The sequence below is a fragment of the Corvus kubaryi genome, unplaced genomic scaffold (assembly GCF_017639235.1).
Source record: "Corvus kubaryi isolate FWS band 111438036 unplaced genomic scaffold, C.kubaryi_AGA036_p1.0 37265, whole genome shotgun sequence".
In the NCBI taxonomy this organism is placed as follows: domain Eukaryota; kingdom Metazoa; phylum Chordata; class Aves; order Passeriformes; family Corvidae; genus Corvus; species Corvus kubaryi.
Window position 1 is genome coordinate 3,368,265 of NW_024581080.1, and position 23,706 is coordinate 3,391,970.

Consider the following 23,706-nt stretch of genomic DNA (forward strand, 5'->3'; position numbering starts at 1 on the left):
CCGAGCGCCGACCCCGTGCGGGCCCTTTAAGGTCGGGCGGGCGCTCGCGCCGGAGCCGGAAGCGCGCGTCCCGCGGAGCGGAGCCGGGCCCGCCATGAGCCGGCCGCCCGCGCTGCAGGCGCTGACCTGCGGGCCCTGGGAGATGCGGGAGCGCCTCGGCACCGGCGGGTTCGGCAACGTCATCCGCTGGCACAACAAGGTAGGCGGCGGCCGGGCCCGCGGCGCCCCGGCTCGGGGCCCGCGCTCAGCCCAACCCTTGCTCTGTCCACAGGAAACCGGCGAGCAGTTGGCCATCAAGCAGTGCCGGCAGGAGCTGAGCCCGCGCAACCGCGACCGCTGGGCGCTGGAAATACAGATCATGAAGAGGTGAGGCGGGGCGGCGGTGCTGCCGGGCCGAGCCCAGTGCCCGCTTGCGGCCCGGCCGGGCCGGGCGGAGGGGTCACTGCGCGGTGTCGCGTCAGTGCCCGGGACGCGCGGCGGAGACGGCCGTGGAGCGCGGGTCCGACGGTGCGCTGAGGGAAATGGTGGGAAATGGTGGGAGAGGCTGTTGGCCGCCGGCCGCCAAGGGATCCCCTTCCGGGAGGTGCCCAGTCCGCTGCGATGGCAAGTGCGTGGAAGTTCACGCTTAAGAAAACTTCACGTTATGATGCTTGAGACTCTTGGGTCTCACACTGCCGTCTTCGGCTCGTCTGCCGTGCCCTCAGCGCTACAACAATGCTCCTACCTAGCCGCTCCTTTGCCTGCCTTAACGGCTGTGCTGGGACAGTCCCTTGGGGTGTTGGGTTGACATTTTAGGATGTAGTGGTCTGATTGCAGTTTGGGTCTTTTCTGGACGGTGACGACAGACTGCCTTGCACTCCTTTGCAGGGCTTGTTTCTGTGCCTTCTAGACAGATCTGTCATGCACATGTGTTGAAGAAACACACTGTCTTGCACGTGAAATGCCAGGAGTTGGAATGAGTCTAAATCCATGAAAGGTGCAAACCTTTAGAATTCACTAGTTCAGTTTCTAAAAAGATTTGTGACCATGTGGGACTTTGGGGGATGACCACGAGCATGTGAAACTGCATAGCAGTTGCAGAACGTCATGCGTACTTGCCTAATTTTTGTTCTGCAGGCTGAACCATCCCAATGTGGTGGCTGCCCGGGATGTCCCTGAAGGGATGCAGAAGCTCGCACCAAATGACTTGCCATTGTTGGCCATGGAGTACTGCCAAGGTGGAGACCTCCGCAAGGTGAGGTCCCTGGGGTGGTGGCCAAGGTCTTATCTGATCCTAGGTTTTCTATTGAAATTTTCCCTTAAAACCTTTGTTTTCATATCCCAATGCTTCCTGATTCTAGTCATGGCATCAACAGGTGTTGGTGGCTTGGTCCTTGATATTATGTTCAGCTTTTGAAGACTTAAGTGCTTTGTGAAACTCTTTGTATTTTTTTGGATGCAAGTGACACTGTGAGGAGTTTGCACATAATGAACCTTCATGTGGAAGGGATGTGCAACAGTACGTGAGTATGGCCAAGACCGTTGTAGGGTAGGTGCATCTGTAACCCTTCTCGAAAGTGATTAACTCCTGTCTGTCATAGGAAGAAATAACACATGATAGTTCTAATCCTAAGGCTTTTCTAACCTTTGCTATAATCTGCCCATAGCTAAAGCACAGACCTTAGACCTCAGATTTGAACTGATATTGTCAGGCACAGGGGAAATGGCAAAGTAGGATGGAACAAATAGAAGGATGAGAATGGGATGACACTGACTTCTTTCACCTGCTCCTTTATCCTCCCATGCAATTAAACCAAGGCACGAAGCTGTAATTGCTGCTACCGGAGGTCACAGTCCATAGAGTTTTGTGCACCTGGAGAATTTAATTGCTGTTGCTGAAACTTCTTGCGTCCCTGAGAATTTTTGGGACTGTGAGCCTCACTTAGGATAGAGGAGGGAAAGACTACATTCTGTGTTGCTTACTTGCAGTACCTGAACCAGCTGGAGAATTGCTGTGGCTTGCGGGAAGAAGCTATTCTCATCTTGTTATCTGACATTGGTAAGTGGCAGCAGTACCTTCAGTTGTCTGAGCTATGGAAATCCTTTTAGTCCTGAATCCACACTATGAGTATGCAGCAATGACCTTAGTGACTCCATTTTAGACTGACCTTTTGTGATCTTGATCATCTACCAAAAGTCTTGGTAGGCTGGGGAGGTCCTTGCCTACTGGAAGCTAGCCAGCATTACTACAGCTCACAGGAAGGATGTGAGAGGGAAGTCAGCTTATGTCCAGAGTTTTATGATGCTGACTTTACCTCTTGCACTTAGTGTTTCGTTGTATGTTTGATTGTACAAGGTTTGATGCAAAAGCCATGCTTATTACTAGATAGAACTGAACCCTTACTGAGCTCGTGCTAGGTAGCGTTAATTATGCTTTTACAACTGGCTTTCTCTGCGTCTCAGCTTCTGCTCTCAGATACCTTCATGAGAACAGGATCATCCACAGAGACTTGAAACCAGAGAACATTGTGCTGCAGCAAGGAGAGCAGAGGGTAAGCAGGAGCCACTTGTCTCTACCTGCACAGACAAGTAAGCTTAAGAGGAACACACATGTGCTTCATGCAGTTGCATTGTCCCTCCGCAAGAGCACTCAGCCCAGGATAACACCTGTCTCAGGTCACTGTGTCAGTTGAATAGTATTCTGTGTGCAGCTGAGATGAGACATTGTGTTACACATCTGTTAACACATGACATTTTGACTTTCAACTATTAAGGAAAGAACCAGACTGTACTGGTTGACCAAAGATTGGAAGGAGCTAAGTGTGCCACGACACCTTCAAATTCATTGCAGTTTTAGGAATCTACAGTAGCCTCCCATTTCTGCTTCTGTCTCTCTGCTGGCACCTTTCCTGCATAGCTTTGAAGAGCTGAACCTTTTCTTTCTGCTGTATGATGTGCTTTTAACAGGACTTCAGTCTAGTGTTCTTATTCTCTGTTGTGTGTTTCAGTTAATACACAAAATCATTGACCTTGGTTATGCTAAGGAGTTGGATCAGGGTAGCCTATGCACATCCTTTGTTGGGACTCTGCAGTACTTGGTAAGGAAGGAGTTTGGCTAGAAGAGCAGCTGCTGCTTTCTAGTGGGATAGAATTAACCGTTATCAAGCTTTGGGCTGGGATTAAGTACTTGAGTGGTATGGGGTGCATTTGTGGTGCTGAAGCTAGCAAAGGTGACTGGGTTTTTTTTTTGCTAGCTATGCCTGTTATAAGTAAGCAGGAATGCCAGCAACCTATGCTGCTCACTCCGAGAGGGTCTTAAAGCTCGTGAGAGGCAGTGTTCAGTAATGTCTTTAATCATTTGTACAAATGTTAATGAGATGTTAAGGGACAGAGAAAGCTAAGAGCTGGGTGGCTTTGTCTCATGTATGCAAACTGTATCAGGCTCCAGAGCTGCTGGAACAGCAGAAATATACGGTGACAGTGGATTACTGGAGCTTTGGCACACTTGCCTTTGAGTGCATTACAGGCTTCCGACCGTTCCTACCCAACTGGCAGCCAGTGCAATGGTGAGTGAGCCGTGGCTTGGTGATGAATGGGCATGATGTGACTTTCCTGTTTACAGGAAGTAGAAGTGTGGTCCCTTGATTCTGAGGATAATACCCCTATGTTCCTTGCTCTTATGGAAACTGACGCCCTTCGCAGGAGTTTGACCTACCTGAGCAAGTTCAGCATTCCTGATACTTGCTCTATGGGATAAGGGCTGCCTCCTACAGGGCAGATAACAGAAACCAAAGTGGTATCTGTATTCTATCTGTCAAGGGTAGCTTTAAGAGCCTACTAACATGCAGGCTGGGAAAGGCAGGCAATTATTTCACCATTGTACTTGCTTACATTAGGCATACAAAAGTGCGTCAGAAGGATGAGCTGGATATTGTTGTTTCAGAAGACTTATCCGGAGAAGTCAAGTTTTCTAGCAGTTTGCCCTGCCCAAACAATCTAAACAGGTGAGTACTAGAAATTGCTGTACTGAGATAAACCGATTCTTCTGCAAAAGGACCAAGTTTATATTATATGCCTTACTGTGTTAACCTGTGAATAAATTGAGTGCATGACACAGGCAGTACTTTTGTTGCTTGTCACACTTGTGCAGTTGTGAGTCTTGGTTTCTGCCTTCTAAACTCTGCATTTGTGATGGGGAGAGGTGGAGTGTTGGAGGGGGGGTGGGTTTTGTCAGTCCTCCCACACAGAACAGGCCATATGGTTACTGCAAATGCACTTTGACCTCTTCTGACCTCCTTCTGGTTTTTATTGCTAAGTGTTTTGTCTGAGAGGCTGGAGAAATGGCTGCAACTCATGTTAATGTGGCACCCACGTCAGAGAGGTACAGATCCTACGTACGGACCCAATGGGTGTTTCAAAGCTTTGGATGACATTTTGAACTTGAAGGTAAGCAATGGTCTGTATTACCATTGGAAAGTTTTCCAGAGAGCAGTTGCCTGTAGCCTATGAGAGGAGAGGCTTGAATCATAGACTTAGGAGGAAGAATGAGGCAGAAACTCATAGAACTGTCTTCTGACAGTTAGTGACAGGTGCTTTACTCTTGCTTCTTTGAGGACAAATACTCCCTGAGCTTGTTGGGAGTAGTAAATAGCTTCTGTGCATGCTTAGTTCCATATTCTGATAGAGGATGCTACAGCTGAAGCTGTTTAATTGCCATGTAGCCTTTCTTCCACTTAATGGAGGGCAAGAACTTTGCCGTAACGTTAGGAAGTAGCTGCAAAGTGACTTCTTGAGTCTGCCAAGTGCTTTGAACAGTTTATTGGTGGGCACTGTCTCAGTCCCTCAAATCTCTGCTCTAACGTGACCAATGTGTCTTCAGCCTTTCTCAAGCCATGCTACTCTTCTTGTAGTTGCTTCATGTTTTGAACATGGTTACGGGAACTGTGCACACTTACCCTGTGACAGAGGAAGAGACTCTGCAGAGTGTGACGGCCAGGATTCAGTCAGATACGGGAATTCCAGAACAGGACCAGGAGCTACTGCAGGAAGCAGGACTTGAATTGTTTTCTCAGAAGCTGGTCACGAAACACACAGCTGATAGCAAGGTGAGTCTGGATACTCCCTTTCTTGCTTTTGAGTGAATCGGCAGGCACTGCTCTCACTTTGGGATCACAGCACTCCCTGCTGTTGTGGCATACTTTCGTCATGGTAACTACACAGACCTAACAGCTGTTGCAGCATAGGCACCCTATTGCCTTTGGTGTTCTGTGTTTGGCCAAGGAGGACTGTTCTGTTTATGGTGTTACCAAGGCTTGCTTTTCCTGAGAAAACCTAGTTGGGTCTTTTTTTTCTGCAGGTGAATGATACTGCAGCTGCAGACACAGACCTTCTCTTCCTCTTTGATAACAGGAAAGTTTCCTATGAAGCTCAGGTGGCCTTGCGTCCTCATCCAGAAAGTGTTGACTGCATCCGTAAGGACTTTGTCTGGCATGAACATGAAGTCGTGGTGCGGGGAGGGGGGTTGGTGGGCTCTGTGTTGAGAGGGGTGTCCGTGTTCTGTGGTCATATCACATGCAAAGACTAGAGGGAGCTTTTGCATATTGGGACTGAAGAAGCAGTAAAATGGACTGTCATTCATTCAATTTATCAGAATAACTGAAAAAAGGAAGTGTTTGGTTTTGATATACTGGGGAAACTGCACAGGGGTTATCCAGCTCTAGGCTTTGCAGGTGGTAACATGCCCCTCAAAGGAGTAACGTTGGTCTGTTTTGTGATAACACTACTTTCACACTTCATGCTGAACTGTACATTTCCCTTTCCCTTGCCTCCTCTGTTTTCAGTTCAGGATCCAAAGAAGAATCTCCACTTTTTCCAGTTGCGGAAAGTGTGGGGTCAGATCTGGCACACAATCCGGATGCTGAAAGAGGACTGTAACCGGCTTCAGCAGGGGCAGCGAGCAGCCATGTACGGTGGCAGTTTCTCTTGAATACTTATCTCTGTCTTTGTGCTCTGGTGAAAGGGAAGATGGAAATGGGACCCTGTTGGAATGGGGAAGCCCATGATTGGAGCTGTAAGCAATTAGTGAAAAGCTGAGAGTTAGCCTTTTGGCACAAGTGCATTTGTCCTCACTGCTATCTCAACTATCTGCTTTGGATGTAAGTGGAAGCCTGGTGGATTTTTAGTTTCAGAGGCTAATAGGACCTTCTTGTCCATGCAGGATGAATCTATTGCGTTACAACAGTACCCTCTCGAAGATGAAGAATTCTATGGCCTCTCTTTCTCAGCAGCTGAAGGCAAAGCTGGACTTCTTTAAAACAAGCATCCAAATTGATCTGGAAAAGTATAAAGAGCAGATTGAATTTGGAATTAGTGAGTATAGCATCTGGCAAACAGGTCTTTTCATGCCTCTTATCCTCACAAAAACACCTACCTCTTTCTCTGTGAACCTGAGAAAGCCAATCACTGTTCTTTGATTCCTGTAGCTTCTGAGAAGCTGCTGTTTGCCTGGAAAGAGATGGAGCAAGCAGTGGAACTTTGTGGGCGGGTATGTTTCTAAATGCAACTGCTTATCATAAAGAAAAAGAGGCTTGTTTCTATTATCTCCCCCCCACCCTTTTTCTTCATTGCCCCTGCCTTAAATGGAAACTCCTTGTGTCTGGACTGATTCCGTATTTCACATTGCCTTGGTTTGCATGGCACCATTTTTGTCCATTACTAGTACTACATGAAGCTCACTCTGTTGCAGGGCTCAGGGGAAAAAGGGAGATCTTGGGGAAACCCCAAAAATGTCTCGGAAGTGGTTTTATCCAAGAGCACCAACCTAATTTCCTTGAATTGAAATGACTTGTATTCTCATTTGTCTTTGGCCGAGGCTGCTGTTTGCATCTTGCTGGTGTGTTTAGAAATGTGAATGAGAAAGGAAGAACCAATGTGAGTGGTAGTGTCTCTAAGTACGAGACTGTTCTATGGCTTATGTTCTACCCTGCTTTCAGGAGGATGATGTGGACCAGTTAGTGAAGAGGATGATGGCCCTGCAGACAGACATTGTGGACCTACAGAGAAGCCCACTAGGTCGTAAACAAGGAGGAACACTGGAGGATTTGTGAGTTGAACTACCTTGAGCTTCAGATGCAGGAGTGTTTCTAGCTAAGCTTACTCACTGCAGGACAATGAAAGGGCCATTTCTTCCACCCAAATTATGGGGGACTGGGAGGACTTTAACACTAAAAGATGGTTTTTGACTCATCTGTCATTGGTCTGAAATGGCAGACAGGTGTAGAAAAGATTTGAGTTCTCAAACTATTTGTCCTTAATTTTGGTTCTTTGGAAATCCTTTGTTTTTTCCTGCCTTTTTCTTCTAGAGAAGAACAAGCCAGAGAGCTGTACCGAAGACTGAGAGAGAAGCCAAGAGGTAAAAGACACTTTAGCTCAGGGTCAGCTTGCTTTGTGTGGATAGTAACTTTGAAGATGTAGTAACATCTGCAAACAAACAGTCCAGAATACTACTAGTTTTTTGTAGTATTGAGAAAACTATCTGCCTTCTAGGCCTGCCCAGACACTAGCAGCACACGGACTCTCCTGGACTTGCCTTTTTTTTGGAGAGGGGAGTCGGGGAGTCAGTTTCACACTAGGCCAGCCTTCCTTTCTTGGTGCTTTGTAAGCTGTTCTCGAAACACCTCTGGAGCTCTTCTCAGAGCAGGCTGTTGCTACAAGCATATGCTGCTGCTTCTGTGTAGGAAGGATAAAAGATATGGTTGTTCCTTTGATACAGTCCCAACTCTCCTTTTCAAGTTCTTTAAATTTTGAAGAAGGTGGCTAAAATTCAGTGTAATTCATCCCACTCAAACTTGCATATCCTGAACTTTGGATGTTACAGGATTGAAGCAGCAGTGGAAACAAGCCACTAAGACTCTTTTCACTCTGTCCTGTAAACTTACCTTTCTGTGTAATGCTGACTCTCATTTCAGATCAGAGGACAAGCGGTGACAGCCAGGAAATAGTACGACTGCTCCTACAGGCAATCCAGACCTTTGAAAAAAAAGTTCGAGTCATTTATGCTCAGCTCAGGTGAGCTTTGTAGATTTTATTCGGAGTTGAGAGGAGGCATTTTCTCTTCCAGCAAGAGAAGGTTTAAAACTCAGTGCATACACCTAAGGAGATCTTGCCGTATTACAGGAAATAAGTAACTTCAGAAATGTTCTCCTACTGCAGTGGCCCATGTGTGATCTGATTACTTTTTACTTTTTTTATAGTAAAACTGTAGTTTGCAAACAGAAGGCATTGGAATTGTTCCCCAAAGTGGAGAAAGTGATGAATCTGATGAGTGAAGATGAGGAAACAGTTGTTAGGCTTCAGGAGAAACGACAGAAAGAACTGTGGAACTTGCTAAAAATTGCTTGTGTAAGTAAAATAAAAACTCCACTTTAACCTGAAAATATGGTTTGTAGCACAGGTTCCTGAAATAATAGTAAATCAAATATGCCCTATGATCCTTTTCTTTATTTTGAATTAGTATTAAAGCCAAGTTCCAGGTTGTCTCGTATTCCTGGCTGCTGAAAACTAGTGGAAATAATTGCACTCTGAATATTCTGTGTTTTCTTCAGAGTAAAGTACGTGGTCCTGTTACTGGCAGTCCAGAGAGCATGAACACATCACGTCTTGGTAGCTCGGGTCAGCTGCTGCTGCAGGTCCCTTCTGGAACATACAATTTATCCAACTCTGTAAGAAAAAGGTGAGGCAAAGTCTGGAGTTCTTCAGCTGCTACCGCCGGCACTACAAAGCTGGGCTTCCTGCTTTATGAAATAACAGCACACAGGCTTTCTCATATTTTACACTTTGCATTCAGCTTGCATTGTCAGTAGTCTTGGTTTACTTAGTAGTTAGACTTCCTGGGTGGGGCTTGCAGATCTTCCTTATGAAAAATGGAGAATCATGTATAGCTTCACTTCCCCCTGCCTCAATAATAAAGATAGTTTTTTGGTTTTCTTCCTTTAATCTGAGATGGTTGGGCTCACTTGGAAGTACACTGCCAACAAGAACTGCTGAAGCATTGTCATGTAAGGTCATAGTAGCTGAGCTGTATCTTTGAGGAGACTGCTGTAACCAAGCATGTGTAGTTCTGGCTTGCTTAAATGAACTGGGTCACCACTTGGAATGAGAGACCTTGGTTTGCTTATTTGCATGTTGCCCCATCCTTAAGTTTATAGGCTGTTCTCAGCTTTTTCTTTAGCAACAGTGGTTCCACATAATAAGAACCCAGTCCCATCTTGGAATACATTTCCTTTCCCCTGTCCAGTGAATCAGGGGCTGCCACCGACTTTTCAAGTTGCAGCATGAATTACAAGCCTATGACCTGACTGACTTCAGTGTTCTGCAGCATATCTGCCAGAAATATTTCTTAATGAGAGAGGCAGCATCTCTTTAAACTGCCATAGAAAATCATAGTGTAATAATTGTCCCTTTCAGTGAGGAGCTACTGCTGGAGTCCCGGAAACTTTGTAGCCAACTAGAAAACGTGATGCATGACACAATGAAGGATCAAGAGCAGAGTTTCTTGGTAATGTATTCATTCTTCTATAAATGGACTGGGGAAGTGCATGGCTTCAGAGTTCTGCTTGTGTAACTTTGCCACCACTAACACAGCTGATTGAAATCTGCAATTTACTCTTGGACAAGGGGAGAGTAGGAGTTGCAGAGATAGGAAGCACCTGCTCCCCCATAATCTGCTGACTGACTGATTCTGCTTGCCAAGACTGGGAGCCACGTGCTGGGGACTTGTTGCACTGAACAGTAAAGGATGGGGCAAAGCACTTGGCCATTGTACAAAAATACTGCAAAACCGCACGCAAAGTTGGGATGATCAGGTGGCAATACAGGGATGTGGGCAGGGATGCTTATGATGCAGAATATTAAAAAGAGTGTAAAATACTAGAGAATGCAAGTAACTTGAGGGTTTCCTTGGCAGCAGTCACACGGCTCATCATGAAGTGATATTGACCAACTTGTTCACAGTAATTTTTTTTAAGACTCTTAACATGCTTCCCCTTTATTCTAGAGAAAGCTCAACTGTAAGCTAGTGTTGAACTTTGTTTATTCTTTAGGCTCTAGACTGGAGCTGGCTGCAGCTTCAGGTAGAAGAAACAAACAGTCCAGAACAAACCCAGATGTAAAATCACTTTGGTTGCCTCTGAAGCCATGCTACTTTGGGAAGCCAACTGTGAAAAGCTGCTGCCTCTGAGAAGGGAGTATCAACCGCCTCCTTCTACTGTCACCTACTGCTTCTGTGATACTTATGGCCTAGCTTTTAGTATCCACTTCTCAGACACTTTTTTTCACAAAGATACAGCAGGGAATGCCTGTTCTAACTGCTTGGAAAATGTTCTTAACTGTGCCTTAAGACAGCAGATACTCTCTGTCCTGATATATCTTCCCTTAGGCATCACCCTGTGGCTATTTCGCTGCATTTTAGGCTTTCTAATGAACAATGGACAACAACGTGTACCCAGTCACTGGTAGATGTCACCTTCCTAATGAACTGTGAACGTAATTTCTTAACTTTGCTGATTTGCACTTTTTTTCTTTAAGTGTAATGGTTGTATTTACCAAATACTTGTTTCCTATATGGGAACGAAATTATCTAAAACATCTAAAACATATCTAATATATTTTTGGTTTGCTCTTTTGGATGCCCTCGATAACATTATAATGGAAAAAGCTGCTTTCACTGTGCAGATCTCTAAAACATGAAAGGTGTAAGGATGTTATCCTAGAAACCACAGTAGAAGGTACAGGTATCTTGAGCATACAGGTATCTTGTAACAAAGCATTTGCAGATTATCTATTAACCATGCTTAAAGTTTCATGAAAAGAAAAAAAAAACCCAAAAAACCACCAGCTTGATGGAACTTTGGTGAGAGTCAAGACACGCCAACCTTACGTTCTGTGACCAATTTATTTCATTCTGCTGCAACCCCAAATTTCCACTACAGCACAGAGACCTCCTTTTATAAAAGGCTGTGAAGTATAGGACATGCAAAATGCAATACAATAATGGGGAGAGGTTGGATTTTCTTCTGGTTTTTTTGGAACAGATTTAAAATACAGGAAAACTGAAATGTGGCACAAACATCACAACTTCCATGCACGCCTTCAAGTGTCTTTCTTTGTTGTGCTGGCACTCTCTGGACTTCAGCATCAGGTTAAAGTCATTCTTGGGAAGAGTAGAAAGTTCACACTTCTTCAAATTTCAGAGTAGTATTAAGGCTGAAATGCACTGGGTACACTTTTCCTTCATCTTCCAGAGCACCACCAGTTGTTTTACTTAAAGCTGTGTTAAGCTTCCAGCTCAAATCCCAGACCAATTTTGTGACCTCCAGCACTGAAATTCTTGCCGTCAATCAAGCCTGAGAGGGTCAGCTTTACACCTACAAAAGCAAGTAATGAGAACCATCATACACTGAGATCCCTGTACAGTGCTCTCCCTCAGGTACTTGACCTCACTAAATGTGGCTTAGTTGCTGCAGGAACTTGTGTACATACACATCCTTTACTCCTCTGAGTCTGCATAAAGACTTCTAGCTCCTTTGTTCATCTCTTCTGTTCTTAATACTATTTGCTGCTACCAGTGAGAATTACGTACCAGGTCGCAGGGCATGAGTGTAACCAATTCCAATGAGGCTGGCATTGTTCACTTTAGCCTACAAGAAAAAAAATCACAGTATTTATACTCTAAGTATTCATACAGAAGTGTCCCAGTGCCCTGAGAAGGTGGCTTATGCATTAATGCTCTTCAGCTATTTGTAGACCAACCTCAATTAGAAGCATGTTCCAATCTTTTCTCAGGAGTTTCCAGTTTAAGCAAATGGTGGTCCAATTCTGCCTACACAAAATGCCACACTGTTCTTCACTGCCCCCTCTATTATGTCTCTATATCCTTTAAAGAGATACTTACTACAGTCCCTCAGAGCCCGTCTTGTTCACATCACTCAGGAGTGATTTTCTTTTTTCTTCTAATGAGCAATAAATGGATATGCAATCCCCTTCTTGCATTACTAAGTTTTGAGCTCTTTACAGTATTATTTCTCAACTTTAATTTTGGTTCAATGGTCCTGGAACTAATTGTTGTTTTGAAACATAAATGCTCACTACTTCAGTTCTTACTATTAAAACACACACACGTCAGCTAACATTCAAGGGTTAACTTACTGTTAGGAGAAGGCTGTAAGCTCAGCTGAATTTCCACCATTGTAACTATAACATGGTTTCACGTTATGGATTTAAGAATTAAAAGGACACTGCGTCCTCTCATTACCTTTTAAAATACATTTTGCAGCACACTAGCACACTATTCCAAGCACACTAGTTGGACTATTTCCCTACGGACAAAATTGTATTTTAGATTTTTTTCCCCCCATAATTTCACAAGTGTGATGTGTGAGGTCCAAGTTTAAATCTGAACCACAACAGAAGCCACAGTTTGCCATCTACCGTACTTCCTCAGTAACTAGTTAAAGCAACTGCTTCATAACACAAATTTTCAGTATTTAGGAGAGCTTGAAATACTCATTTCTGTAACAAAATTCTTACCACAATGGAAGTCTTCTCATCCAGTTGGTACTTTCCAGCAATACCAAAACGTGTGTTGTTACTGCCAGCAGTCCATGCAAGATTGACTGATGTCTCAACCTTATTATTAACCTTCTGATAAATAGACCCACCAAACTCAGTGCCATCATTCCTGTTTGTAATAGATGCAAGTATGTCAAGCCTTGCCTTGTTCAGTAACTCTTTAGATTAACCCATCCCCACAGTCATTTGATCATTATCTCCTAAAATGAACCAAGAGATCCTGAACGCAGGCTCACTACTTCGAAGCTGGAGCTGGCAGACTCCTGCTTATATTCTTTTTTACACAAAACATGTTTTGCTTGCAGAATGGAAGAAGACTTTGCAATGGCCAGAGACCTACAGTTTGAGGTTCTGACAAAAAAACCAAAACCAACAAACCCCACACCCAGATAACCTGGTTGCTTGTCTCAAGTAAGCCAGTGTGCAGTAACACATAAAGGAGACTTCAGTAACAATACAGGAGACTTCAATTACGGGAATGAGAAGACTGAAAATAACGTTGTTGCATTACAGTTGTTAAAATACACCATCTTCAAAGCATCTGAATGCCAAGACTAGAGCTGCACAGTGATGACAGCTGGAGACAAACACAAGGCAACACATGCCTCTCTCCTTCACCTTGGGCATTTCTGGGGGGAGAAACCTTCTGTCTGATGGAGAGAGGGAGAAGGTACAGTAGTTTAATTGAAGGCTCTTTTGCCTAGTGCCATAACAGAAGTTAAAGCTCACAGCTTTTAATTACAAATTAACATAAAGTGGCTTTACATCACCATCTTAGATATACAAACCCCCAAATCACTCTGAAACAAGGTATCAAGACAGCCAAGACTTGGGGAAGTTACCCCTGTTTTAGTTGTACTGAAAATGAAAACACTGAATATAAATTAATTTGAAACAAATCAGCATCCCCTTCCATTTACCCACCTTTGACCTAAGGCCATTACTGCTAACTACTCCTACAGTTTTTGCTCCTCTGATAATGTATTTCTAGGCTCAGGTAATACCTACACGTTAGTGTGCAGCTGGAAGTCTCCTGCCTTATATCCCAAGGCAAAGTTATTTTGTGAAAGCTTAGACTTGGCTGTATCAAAAGCCATCTGGTAGCCAGCAAGCCAGCCTTCATAGCCCAACACTGCCCAGCCATAAATGGTTGGTCCAGAGAGATCAATGTCTATGTTGCAGCCTAGATGTACATAATCTCTTTTGTAGGAGGTCTTCAACTTTCCGCTCTTCTTCCTGCAGAGAGAAACAAGCCGTTTTATCTGCAGTAGGATACAAGTATATAATGTATGTAGTTTTATTCCGATAGATATTCCTTTACGGCCAGTTAATGAAACTACTGTAATTCCTACTCAAAACTTAACTGCTGATGAAGAGGGCATGGAATAAGGATAATGGTGTTACGTATATTCACATGGTGCCACTTTTCCCCCTACCACCTCAAACTCCTTGCAATCCTCAAGAAGCAAAAAAACCCAAAATCGTTTCTCCGTAATGCTTTAAAACCCATCCGGTTTCAATTTTTTTTCCCCGCAAGCGTCATGTGTTAAGGCATCATCAGTTTCTTTCATGAGCATCCATAACCCTGCAGCAACACCTGTCTTTCAATGATTTTTTTGTCTGTTTGGTTCTCCCCACTGTTCCTTCCTTTGCGCTGTGCTTGCTTTCCTTTCTTCACTGCTGGGTACCAGTCTGCTCTACTGAAAACGGATTTCTTCATCCTCCAGACATCATCCACTTAGTCAGCCTTTCTCTGTCCCTCTTGTGATACCTCTTCCTCTCTCCAATGCATGTCTCTGTTGATTTTGCTACCAATTCAAACACAACTATGACAAAACTTTACCACCTCTTTAATTCTCTCCCCAACCTCCTTTCTCTTCCACTCAAGAGACAGAAGTGTGCCTGTTACTCACACCTAGGCCTGGGGTCTCATTTTTGACTTAGCTTCTAATTCCTCATATCCAAGCAGTATTTCAAACTCAAGATTCTTCTGACAGGCTCTCCCCAACAATAAATAAATACCAGTCATTATTTGCAAAGCAGGCACAAGCTTTGTGCATTATTCAGACATAAACACCCCTCCTTTGCTCTACTACTTACCGAAATTAAGCACATGAGAATTGAGAAAGACAGCTAAGTGCTATTCCACTGCTCATTCTACCTCCTCATTGAACTGTGCACAGACATCTAGCCAAAAGCATTAGCAAAAAAAAAAAATTGGTTTACTGAGTTGACAGCATTAGGACTGTCAACACCATGAAGACCTAGTTGTTTAAGGGGACAGTTAGAGATCTAGTACCTACTGCAAAACAGTAAATTTGCCACTGGCCAAAAAGCTGAAGAATGCTTTCTAGCAGACCTTGTCCTTCTGAGTTCAGTATTATCCACTGCCTGCAGAAGATTCTACAGTGACTGCAGAATCTTCTCCAGTAAATGCTGAGCATTTACACAATGAGCAGAGTAAGTATTTTTAGAAGTTATGGGAAATTCTAGCATTCCTTAGATAAAGGCAATAGAAAACGTTTACCCTGTGTTTGGTACAAATGTACTGTCAAGAGCAACCTTCAATCCTTCAGCCAACTGCAAAGAAAAATAGACATTGCTCAAAAATCGGTTGAAACATAATTTGTTGTATTCCACTACTAGAACTCTACTTCCTGTCTAAAGAGAAAGCAAAATACAACCCTCATGTCTCCCTCATGATTTTCAACAAAATCTGAAGATGCTGCATGATGAAGCATTAAAATAGAACTTTTTCTTCCCACAACAAAGCCCTTTAACAGCACAGACTCGGTGGGTATGCTTTTACATACAGGAAGATGACACATCTAGTGCTGAAAACAAGAAATTATTCACAGAATAATGACAGAAAGAAAACTACTCAGTTCACGTTTGCTTATTCTTTATAGTTCCAGCAATCCATACAGTAGCTCAAAAATTTCTCTCATAATCTACAGATACTCTGTTAAGACAGAGCGTATAACCAAAGTGTATAACCGTCTCATTTTCCCCCACCTTTGTTATGCTCAGACAGCATTTTCCATTTTAAAGCACGGGTAAAAGTACAAACACGAATGGCCATACGTGGCAGACAGCACTACAGAATTTTTACTATCTTTGGCATCTTTACCTTGTACTCGAGGCATTCAGTGAAAGGCATAAACCTATTAAGGTCCAAAAGAACCGTGTTTTGAGAGTGCTGTATGCTAGCAGTCCTTTGCATAAGGAGCGCCAAGCTGCAAACACTCATCTTTCTCTTCAACCTTACAAAATATATTCAATCTCAAGGCAGCCAAACTTAAGTCCTTATACATTAAAGCACTTAAAATTATGAGACCTGTCTTTGGTTTCCCTGCATGACTGCAGCAGTGACAGTTCTACATGGTTAGGTTCATTCAATCAGCTAGGTAATTCCACACACCTGTAACTGCAGTAACTGGACCCCCAAATCATTACCTAGCAGCACACGGCTCTGAGAATGCCAGCACCCCCCACTCCCAGCCTGCGTGTTCTGCAAATATATATAGCTTCTTTTAGTACTCCAGATTCTTTTGTGCAATTTTCATTCTCCAATGTTTTCTGTTCAACTCAACACTTTCTCATACCAGTTGCAGGAACATTTCCAAAGTATCTATTTGGTCTTACCTGATCCTCCACAGAAACTTCTGTTCCCAATGTGTTATCTGTGTTCCACTTCTGGGTGAATGTAAGTCCATAGTCTTTGACCTTATATTTGGTCTCTAGACTGCCTGAAGCCTTGCCTGTGTCCGTGTTGGAAGAACCAGTTGCAGTGAATTCCTGTCAAGAGCATAGTATCACAGCATCACAAAACAGTCTTGAGTTGGAAGGGACCCAGAAGGATCATCGAGTCCAATTCTTATGTGAATGGCCCATACGGAGATCGAACCTGCGACCGTGGCGTTATTAGCACCATGCTCTGATCGACTGAGCTAATCACAGGGTCATGAGTTTCAGCAGCCTTTATATTTAATTACACTCAGTTTTACCACTTGTCAAGTGCCAGCACTCACACCCTTAGGCCTTTTGACAGAACCCTCAAAATCATCATCGTCCTCTTCACTATCCCTGCCTAAAATAATTTCTTTTGCGTCACAAAATGCTACGCCTTCTGGCATCCCGGTTCTGAATATTTCTTTTATTGAGGTGTACTGATAGAGCCTTGGAACTTGCCTAGGCTGGAAAAAGCCCTATTACACAAAGACATGACACCTTCATTTACTTTTTGTCATGGCAGTTTGATTACTTGCTCCCCCCAATCTTAACTTTACCACACTTTTCCCCTAGCTTATCTGTCAAAAAATCCTTTTTCTGACTTTTTTTTTTTGCCAAAGCAGCAGTTATTTCAACATTCCTGTACCCTCACGTGAATCCATACCCAGATATAAAAAGATACTTGCTTAGGGTACAAAGCTGTATATATTCCTGGATTTTTCTTCACAATCTCTTCTAATTCCCTTTATCATCTTACTAGTACTGTCCCAACTGTGGATGAAAAAGCACCTGCTGCAGTCCTGGAAATCCGCTCCCCCTTAGGAAAAGCAATCCTACATTCAAGTTACACTGTTAGATGAATAGCAAAAAGAAGAAAAAAAAAAAAAGTTTTTTCTCACATTTCTCCAAACATTTTGTGTGTTTCTTCATTGTAATTATTTTTTTGCCCGTGTTTCAGCAGTGAAAATGTTTTTTGGAGAACTGATGCTTTTCACACCGACTACTGCACCCTAACATTATGGTTCCCCCTACCATTTATGCTACTGTCATTTAGACTCTTCATATACTGTGGTGATGACTTTAGTACCATCCCCAACAACTTCTCTTTCATTACATCAGCCAGTAACTCCACTTCAGAAGCTAAGTCACCCTTCATAAGGCACCTTCAAATTGTAGACCTTTCCTCCTTTACAGTATCAGAAAGTAACGTGACCCCCACAGCACCCTGACATCTCTCTGTCAGGCTGGTCCTTCACTGAGTCATGTAATGGAACCAACCACTTTGAATTTTGTGTAACATGTATTCTGTAACATGCTATTCGGCCAGTCCTCCGCACATCAGAGCTTCCCGTTATTTAGTGGACTTGAAGTCTCAATATACGTCTCTCCTGGAATAGCTCAAGAGGTCTACTCAGTGCTTCATGTGCAGCTGAGTATTAAGCAGCGAATAGGCATACTGCCGCAAGAGTAAGCTCAAGGTGTATGAGTTAGGTTTTAAGAAGCATCTGAGAACTGCTCTCATTTGTTATCCTCATCTCCCAAATATTTTCCTTGAAGAACAACAAATAATCTGTCACTACATTTCCAAGTTACGTCTCTCTTGAAGTTTCAACATTGAAAGATACAGTACTTAAGAAATGGCAGGATCCATTGCCAACATATCCAAGCTTTGGAACCCTGACTTTTGAGATCCTTCTAATTCCAGGTTTGTATTCCTGGATGCTGTGCACATTACTTTCACAATTCTGGACTTTGCAACGCATACAAGGATACAAAGACTGTCTTTAAATGGCTGTGAAGTGCTAGGGAGCCAGGTCACATTCCTTACACACAGGCTGGGGCCGTGAGGGACACTGCTGGCCTGGGGGGCAGACTTGCTTAAGCTAATGCACCCCTGCAACAGCACAGCAGTTATAACAACACATCTAGCCAGATAACAAAAACGTGACAGAAGCCAGGATGCGTTAAGATTACCCTTTAAGATAATTGCTATACAGTGTTCTAATGTCAGGTTCCACAAATTCAGCGTAAAGACAACTCAAACCTGCGTCAGAACTCAGTAAGTAACTGAAGTAACTTTCTTCTAATCTCAGAGCAGGTAACTGACTAAAAAAGCTTGGTTTCTTTCTCAGATCAAGCAAAGGAGGGATTGTAATCACTTGTCTCAAAGCCAGAGGATACAGAACACCCTGCATTGTCCTATGATCAAAAGCCAAAGCATTCTGTCAGGCATCAAGGACTCAATCTGCTTCTGGAAGCAGAAGCCACAGAGTCAGAAGTCTGCTGCCAATCAGTCTTTATCTGTGCAAACCAGAACATCTCACCAAACCATCATTTCATGAATTTTTTGTAGCTGAAAAATCAAACTCCTTCTGGCTCCATGTCACACACCAGTCTGCACCAGCAGTTAAGCTCAGCTTCTCATTGTCCTTCTAGCTGATGGTGCCCGGCATCTACAGGAATGCCATGCACTTAGTAGGCAAAACCACTTGCAATCTATGAAACAATTATAGTCACTAGATACTATCATTGTGGTTTTCTAGGTCTACAGGTATCACTGTTGTTTTCTAAGTCCACAGGAAAAACATCCACGTTTGTGTCGTAACAATCAGAGGTACTATTAGTATCCATGTATGAATTAGATCTCACACTTTGTTCCTAACTTCATCTCCATCCCCAAAACTCTATTTTGTTGTATCAGAATCCTCATCAGAAACACTAACAAGCTCAAATCCTGAAGCAACAGACAACTGTACCAATACCATATCAATCTTGTTTTCCCTCTCGCTGTTTTTACAGTGTTCTTGTTGTGGATTGTTGGACAAAGATTGCAAATGGCTTTACATACATGGATCATACAGCAGATTTAGAGCTATGGAAACAGTCAAATTGCACAGCGTGAATAACAACACGACTACAAACAATTTAACGGTTTACAAATGACAGTATGCAGCACAGAAAGCCTTGTCAGACAAAGCAATAAAGAACCAACGTGTCAAAACGGTCACTATTCTTACCAACTGGATAAACATCCAATGAAAATTGCATGGAAAAGAAAAAGCCCATTTTAGAACTTAATACAGTTGTTCATGTTCCATCACAATCAGGAGATGGCATCATTAACTATTAGCATATTATTTGAGAATCGAAACTTCCAGCCAGGAAAATTTCCAGCCAGGAAAACTGCCTATCAACAAGATGTCAGTAAGCGGAGGCAGCCACAGTATGGAGACCACACAGTTCCTCTTGCCCACACACTCCTGGTGCACAATGCAAGTAATCATCAAAAGCTCAACTGAGACAGAATACAGTAATACAGAAGTAAGAATTTACACCATTTGCATAATAAGAATGCAAGAAAAGAAGGGAGCTAAGGCAAATATGGCTATGAAGTAGGCTGAAAAGCAGCTCATCTTACCAGTCAGAACAGCATCGAGTGGTAAGATGTGGAGAACTGAGAGTCAGCGTGAGAAAAATATTATCTAGTAAACAGTATATGCCTGTGGTTAAAGGTCAACACTAGGACACCCATTCCTGGTTTTGCCAGCCCTCCTGTGAAATTGTGAGGAAGCTTCAATTCTCCATCGTTAAAATGGGGACCACAGCATATTCTTGTTACTTGGAATGCTAAAGCTTACTTAAAATCTCAAATTCTATGTATTGGGTACCACAGAAGGACTGTTTTCAGTCTTAATTAGGTCTTGAATTTTAAGCACAGTGGAAATGAGTGAGAATGCAGTTAAGTTAAACTCTGGTGCTTATTTGCCCCTTGACCTTGTGGATAAAATTCCCTCTGGACTAAAAATCCTACGAAAACCAGTAACAGCAGGGAAACTCAGTTGCATTCATAAGTAGAAATGAGAGCTACGTAAGGTGAAGAAACTCACGTTTGGGATGCATCAATGGGAACAGGGAGGAGAGTAACAACAAGATGAGTGAAAATTCTTGCACACCACAGGAAAAGAAAAGACTGCTACATCAGGTACGTACTATTGTAGAAATAGTTCAGTCAGCTATGAGTTTTAAAATGAGAAATGAAAGAGAGAAGCAACACCTGCCAGCAAGTTAATACTTGTTACCAGTTCAGGAATTTGTCCTTCCATTGCCATGCTGGTGATGTTGAAAGCCCCCAATACTTACCACCCCACTGGAAGACTTGGTCTTCAACTCTAACTTGACCATTCCAAATCCTGAAAATGAAACAGCACACAGCGCCTGTTTCACTGCAACATACAAACAAGTCTTACTTCCAAGATACCCAGAGTAGGCCAGGTAGGGTACACCGACCTGAAACAGCCTATTTTCATGTTTAAACAGTTGTTGATCATACCAGTGGTTATGAGGATTATGAGAAGAATGGCTGAAGGAATTGTGACAACCCAGAGTAAGTGGCCTCATAATCTATAGTCATAATAGACACCACTCATCAAGTATCTCCACCTTTTATAGCTACCTGCAGTCTGGGACCCATGAACACACTTAACCCTCTCTTCTGATTTACTTACTTTACATTTGTATTTCTGATTGCAAGGCGGGAAACTTGTCTTTTCCTCTACTCCAAAAACCGTATGTTTCAACTTACTTCAATCAGTGCCATACACAGAGGTACTATTGCTTTCTTCCTTTTCTGTCTGCTCTGAATCTGGGGAAATACCTTGCGCAAAGCAGAAAAGCTTGAAGTAACTGACACCAAAGCAGGAAACTTGAGTTGATTTTTAGCAAAGTCTGAACTCCAGGGTGGGAGAGAACAGACCACAGTGCATTTTAGTTTTATGTAGCATGTGGATTCGGGATACAAATGAAATCTTTATTACACACAAAATCAGATTTTAAAAAATCAACACTTCCTAGTACTGTTTCCAGAAAAGGGAGAAATGCAAATACCATGAAAATATTTGCACTCCAGCTTTAACAATAGGCTTAAAGATCACTCTGCCTCAGGAACCTGTTTATTGCCACACATGGTCTCCCCTATGGCAATCTACATCAGTATCTCTGATTTCATGACTAAATAGAAAAATCAGAAGGTAAAAAAAGGGTGCAGCATTTTTCAGAGACTGTTCTGGAGTGCATCTTAGGGTCAACCTTGTAACCTTCCCCTCAAAGGGAAGTCTTTGCCACTGCAGTACTTTCATAACACATATGCAAAGTTCAGAATCAAAAGGGGCTGGATGCTCCAGAGGCCTCTGCTGATTTTCTGCCATAAGATGTTAGGGAATCTCTGAGGTACTCATGTTCTTACTGGCATTTTCAAGATGCCTGAGGAAAAAATGTGAAAGGTGATCAAACCATCATCACCGTCTTACTTACCATATCCCTTGTTGAATACATCCCTGGCAGACTTTCCCAAGTCACTGTACGATGGTGGGACAGCCATTGGATCTAAAACACACGGAAAGCTGTAAGAATTTTAGCTGTAACAGCATAGAATCTAAACTATATCCAAAGCATTTATAAATGTCTATCAATACATCACCAACACAGAACTAACAGATCTTTGAAGAATGTTCATCAAAGTCATCCTTGCATCATTGTTGCTTTGTCAAAAACAAGCTTCGATTCAAGGACGTTACGAAAGCCAATCCATTATTTAGAATCACTGAACCCCAGGTATTACATTCAACTACATATGCTGGCCTCACAGTCTTACATTGCAAAAAGAACTCACGGGAGCCTCACTGCTGTTCTGATAACGAGGAAACATCGCTTTTGTGACAGGACCCATTCTGAAAGGGACCCCACGTGGCAAACGACGTCAGCACTTAACAAGCCCAAAGGAAAACCAGTCTCACTTCCATCTGCACTTGTGACTTCACAGAAAGCTTCTTCAGAGATGTGAAAAATATAAAACACATCTCGGTACACTGTCCAGTAGCCATCAGTGAGTACTTTTGCACTGCACCCACAGAGCAACAAAAACTAAATTTGCTAACATGGGTACATTTCCTAATACTGTTACCGCTACATTGGAGGACAAAGCTCAAAAGGACAGGCATTTAATATTGCAGCTTAGATGATACATTTTGTTAGTTACCACAATTTAGGGATTTTACATCAGAAAGTCCACAGTAAAGAAGTAGGAAAACTCTTCCCCAGTGGAAAATTAGCCTTCCTCTTCTAAAATAAGTTTGCATAAATGCAAAGGCACACCTGCTCCGGAAGAGAAAAGCTATCAAAGATGCTCCTTTCATTTGATTTTAAGGGCAATTCTTTGCCATTCCTACTGCTGATGCATTTGGTCATATTCTTCTCTGCAACACCCAGCACCAGAAATCCCTGATCCCCCATTTGTTTATACCAAAAGACTGAAAGACTAATCTATAAAGCAATGATGCGAGCAAAACACGTGGAAGTCCTAAAGTTATCACTTGTATTCCACCATTTTAGTTGCGTACCTATGTACTCACTTTCCCTGTCGCAAATGCAGCACTACTGTCCTGCTTTCAGACAGCAAGCCCTTCCTAAAATGAAGCACTTGGGCAATTTACATCACACATACACAAACACTCTTTGTTCGGTGACTTAATAACTAACCTGCACTATCTATCTATCTATCACTACACAGGCTCGATGATCCTTGTGGGTCCCTTCTAATGCAGGATATTCTATGCTTCTACACGTACCTGTGGGTTTAGAGGATCTGGAGCCCGTGGAAACATTACAGAACGCTCCATAATCGTGGATTTGTAGCTGGCCCTCCGCACCCCCCGCCCTTGCACAAGAAATAACAATACCCGTGAGGCCGGTTTCACATTTCCTGACGGACGCGGCGGGGCCTTGCCCATGGCCGGCGTCGCGCACCTTTGGCGGCAGAGCCGGAGCGGCGGCGGCTGCGCGGGCCCGGGAGCGCCGCCCCCGCCCCGGCACTGCCCGCGTTACGCAACGGGTAACGGAGCGGGCGGCTCCGGCGCCTTTTCGTCTCCCCGGCTACCGGCGCCGTGGGAACACTCGGTCGCAGCCGCCCCACCACTTCGTCCCTCCCGGCCGAGAAACCGGAGCGGCTGGCAAGACCCCCGGCCGCCCGGTCTCAAGAGACAGAGCCGGCCCGCGTGCCGGGGGTGCCCCTTTCGGCAGCCCGTGGACCTGAGGACGAGGAATTGCCGCCGGAGCCAGCGGTCGGCGCCCCCTCGGGCCACTGGCCCAGCCCCGCCGCGGCAAGGTGACTCCGGGGACGCCCGCCTCGGCCTCGCTGAGGCCCGGAGGACACCACCGGGCTCCGGCCGGACATGGCGGGACCCGGCCCGCCGCGGCCCATGTCCCCTGCGCGGCCCCGGCCCCGGCGCTACCTGCCGCCCGCGCTGCCTCCGCTCCGGCTCCCGGCGCCCCAACGTCCGCATGCGCGCCGCCGCCGCTGCGCACGCGCTCTGG

General features: G+C 44.0%; 2 protein-coding genes across 7 annotated transcripts; one reads left to right on the forward strand and one right to left on the reverse strand.

The window, feature by feature from the left end:
• Nucleotides 1-55: 55 nt before the first annotated feature.
• On the forward strand, nucleotides 56-10,533 carry IKBKB (inhibitor of nuclear factor kappa B kinase subunit beta). Of its 2 annotated transcripts, none has more exons than XM_042024974.1 (21): nucleotides 56-199; nucleotides 272-366; nucleotides 1,117-1,234; nucleotides 1,969-2,038; nucleotides 2,443-2,531; nucleotides 2,988-3,077; nucleotides 3,421-3,545; nucleotides 3,876-3,983; nucleotides 4,296-4,425; nucleotides 4,890-5,084; nucleotides 5,336-5,450; nucleotides 5,820-5,943; nucleotides 6,197-6,348; nucleotides 6,462-6,523; nucleotides 6,972-7,081; nucleotides 7,341-7,390; nucleotides 7,947-8,046; nucleotides 8,232-8,379; nucleotides 8,583-8,710; nucleotides 9,445-9,535; nucleotides 10,080-10,533. In XM_042024974.1, exons 1-21 carry the CDS (start codon nucleotides 95-97, stop codon nucleotides 10,146-10,148), a joined length of 2,274 nt encoding a protein of 757 aa, XP_041880908.1. In that variant the 5' UTR covers nucleotides 56-94; the 3' UTR covers nucleotides 10,149-10,533. The 2 variants fall into 2 exon arrangements, with proteins under 2 accessions (XP_041880908.1, XP_041880907.1); XM_042024973.1 differs by lacking the exon at nucleotides 10,080-10,533 and adding an exon at nucleotides 9,622-9,911.
• Nucleotides 10,534-10,911: 378 nt separating this feature from the next.
• Nucleotides 10,912-23,706, reverse strand: VDAC3 (voltage dependent anion channel 3). Of its 5 annotated transcripts, none has more exons than XM_042024981.1 (10): nucleotides 23,625-23,706; nucleotides 21,649-21,720; nucleotides 20,479-20,528; nucleotides 19,356-19,358; nucleotides 16,252-16,404; nucleotides 15,134-15,186; nucleotides 13,615-13,842; nucleotides 12,565-12,715; nucleotides 11,618-11,675; nucleotides 10,912-11,402 (listed from the first exon to the last, which is right to left on the reverse strand). In XM_042024981.1, exons 2-10 carry the CDS (start codon nucleotides 21,713-21,715, stop codon nucleotides 11,311-11,313), a joined length of 855 nt encoding a protein of 284 aa, XP_041880915.1. In that variant the 5' UTR covers nucleotides 21,716-21,720; nucleotides 23,625-23,706; the 3' UTR covers nucleotides 10,912-11,310. The 5 variants fall into 5 exon arrangements, with proteins under 5 accessions (XP_041880915.1, XP_041880916.1, XP_041880917.1 ...); XM_042024982.1 differs by lacking the exon at nucleotides 23,625-23,706 and adding an exon at nucleotides 23,073-23,094; XM_042024983.1 differs by lacking the exon at nucleotides 23,625-23,706 and adding an exon at nucleotides 22,962-22,981.

Bases quoted from the DNA above. Each gene is read 5' to 3' on its own strand.
- IKBKB (XM_042024973.1), top strand. From the start codon at position 95: ATGAGCCGGCCGCCCGCGCTGCAGGCGCTGACCTGCGGGCCCTGGGAG. The intron at 2,532-2,987 runs GTAAGCAGGAGC...TGTGTGTTTCAG, and splicing joins TGCAGCAAGGAGAGCAGAGG to TTAATACACAAAATCATTGA. The intron at 3,546-3,875 runs GTGAGTGAGCCG...TGCTTACATTAG, and splicing joins AACTGGCAGCCAGTGCAATG to GCATACAAAAGTGCGTCAGA.
- VDAC3 (XM_042024981.1), bottom strand. From the start codon at position 21,715: ATGGCTGTCCCACCATCGTACAGTGACTTGGGAAAGTCTGCCAGGGAT. The intron at 15,187-16,251 runs GTAAGACCAAAT...TTTTCTTTGCAG, and splicing joins AAGTTTCTGTGGAGGATCAG to TTGGCTGAAGGATTGAAGGT. The intron at 11,403-11,617 runs GTACGTAATTCT...TTGCTTTTGTAG, and splicing joins CACTCATGCCCTGCGACCTG to GTGTAAAGCTGACCCTCTCA.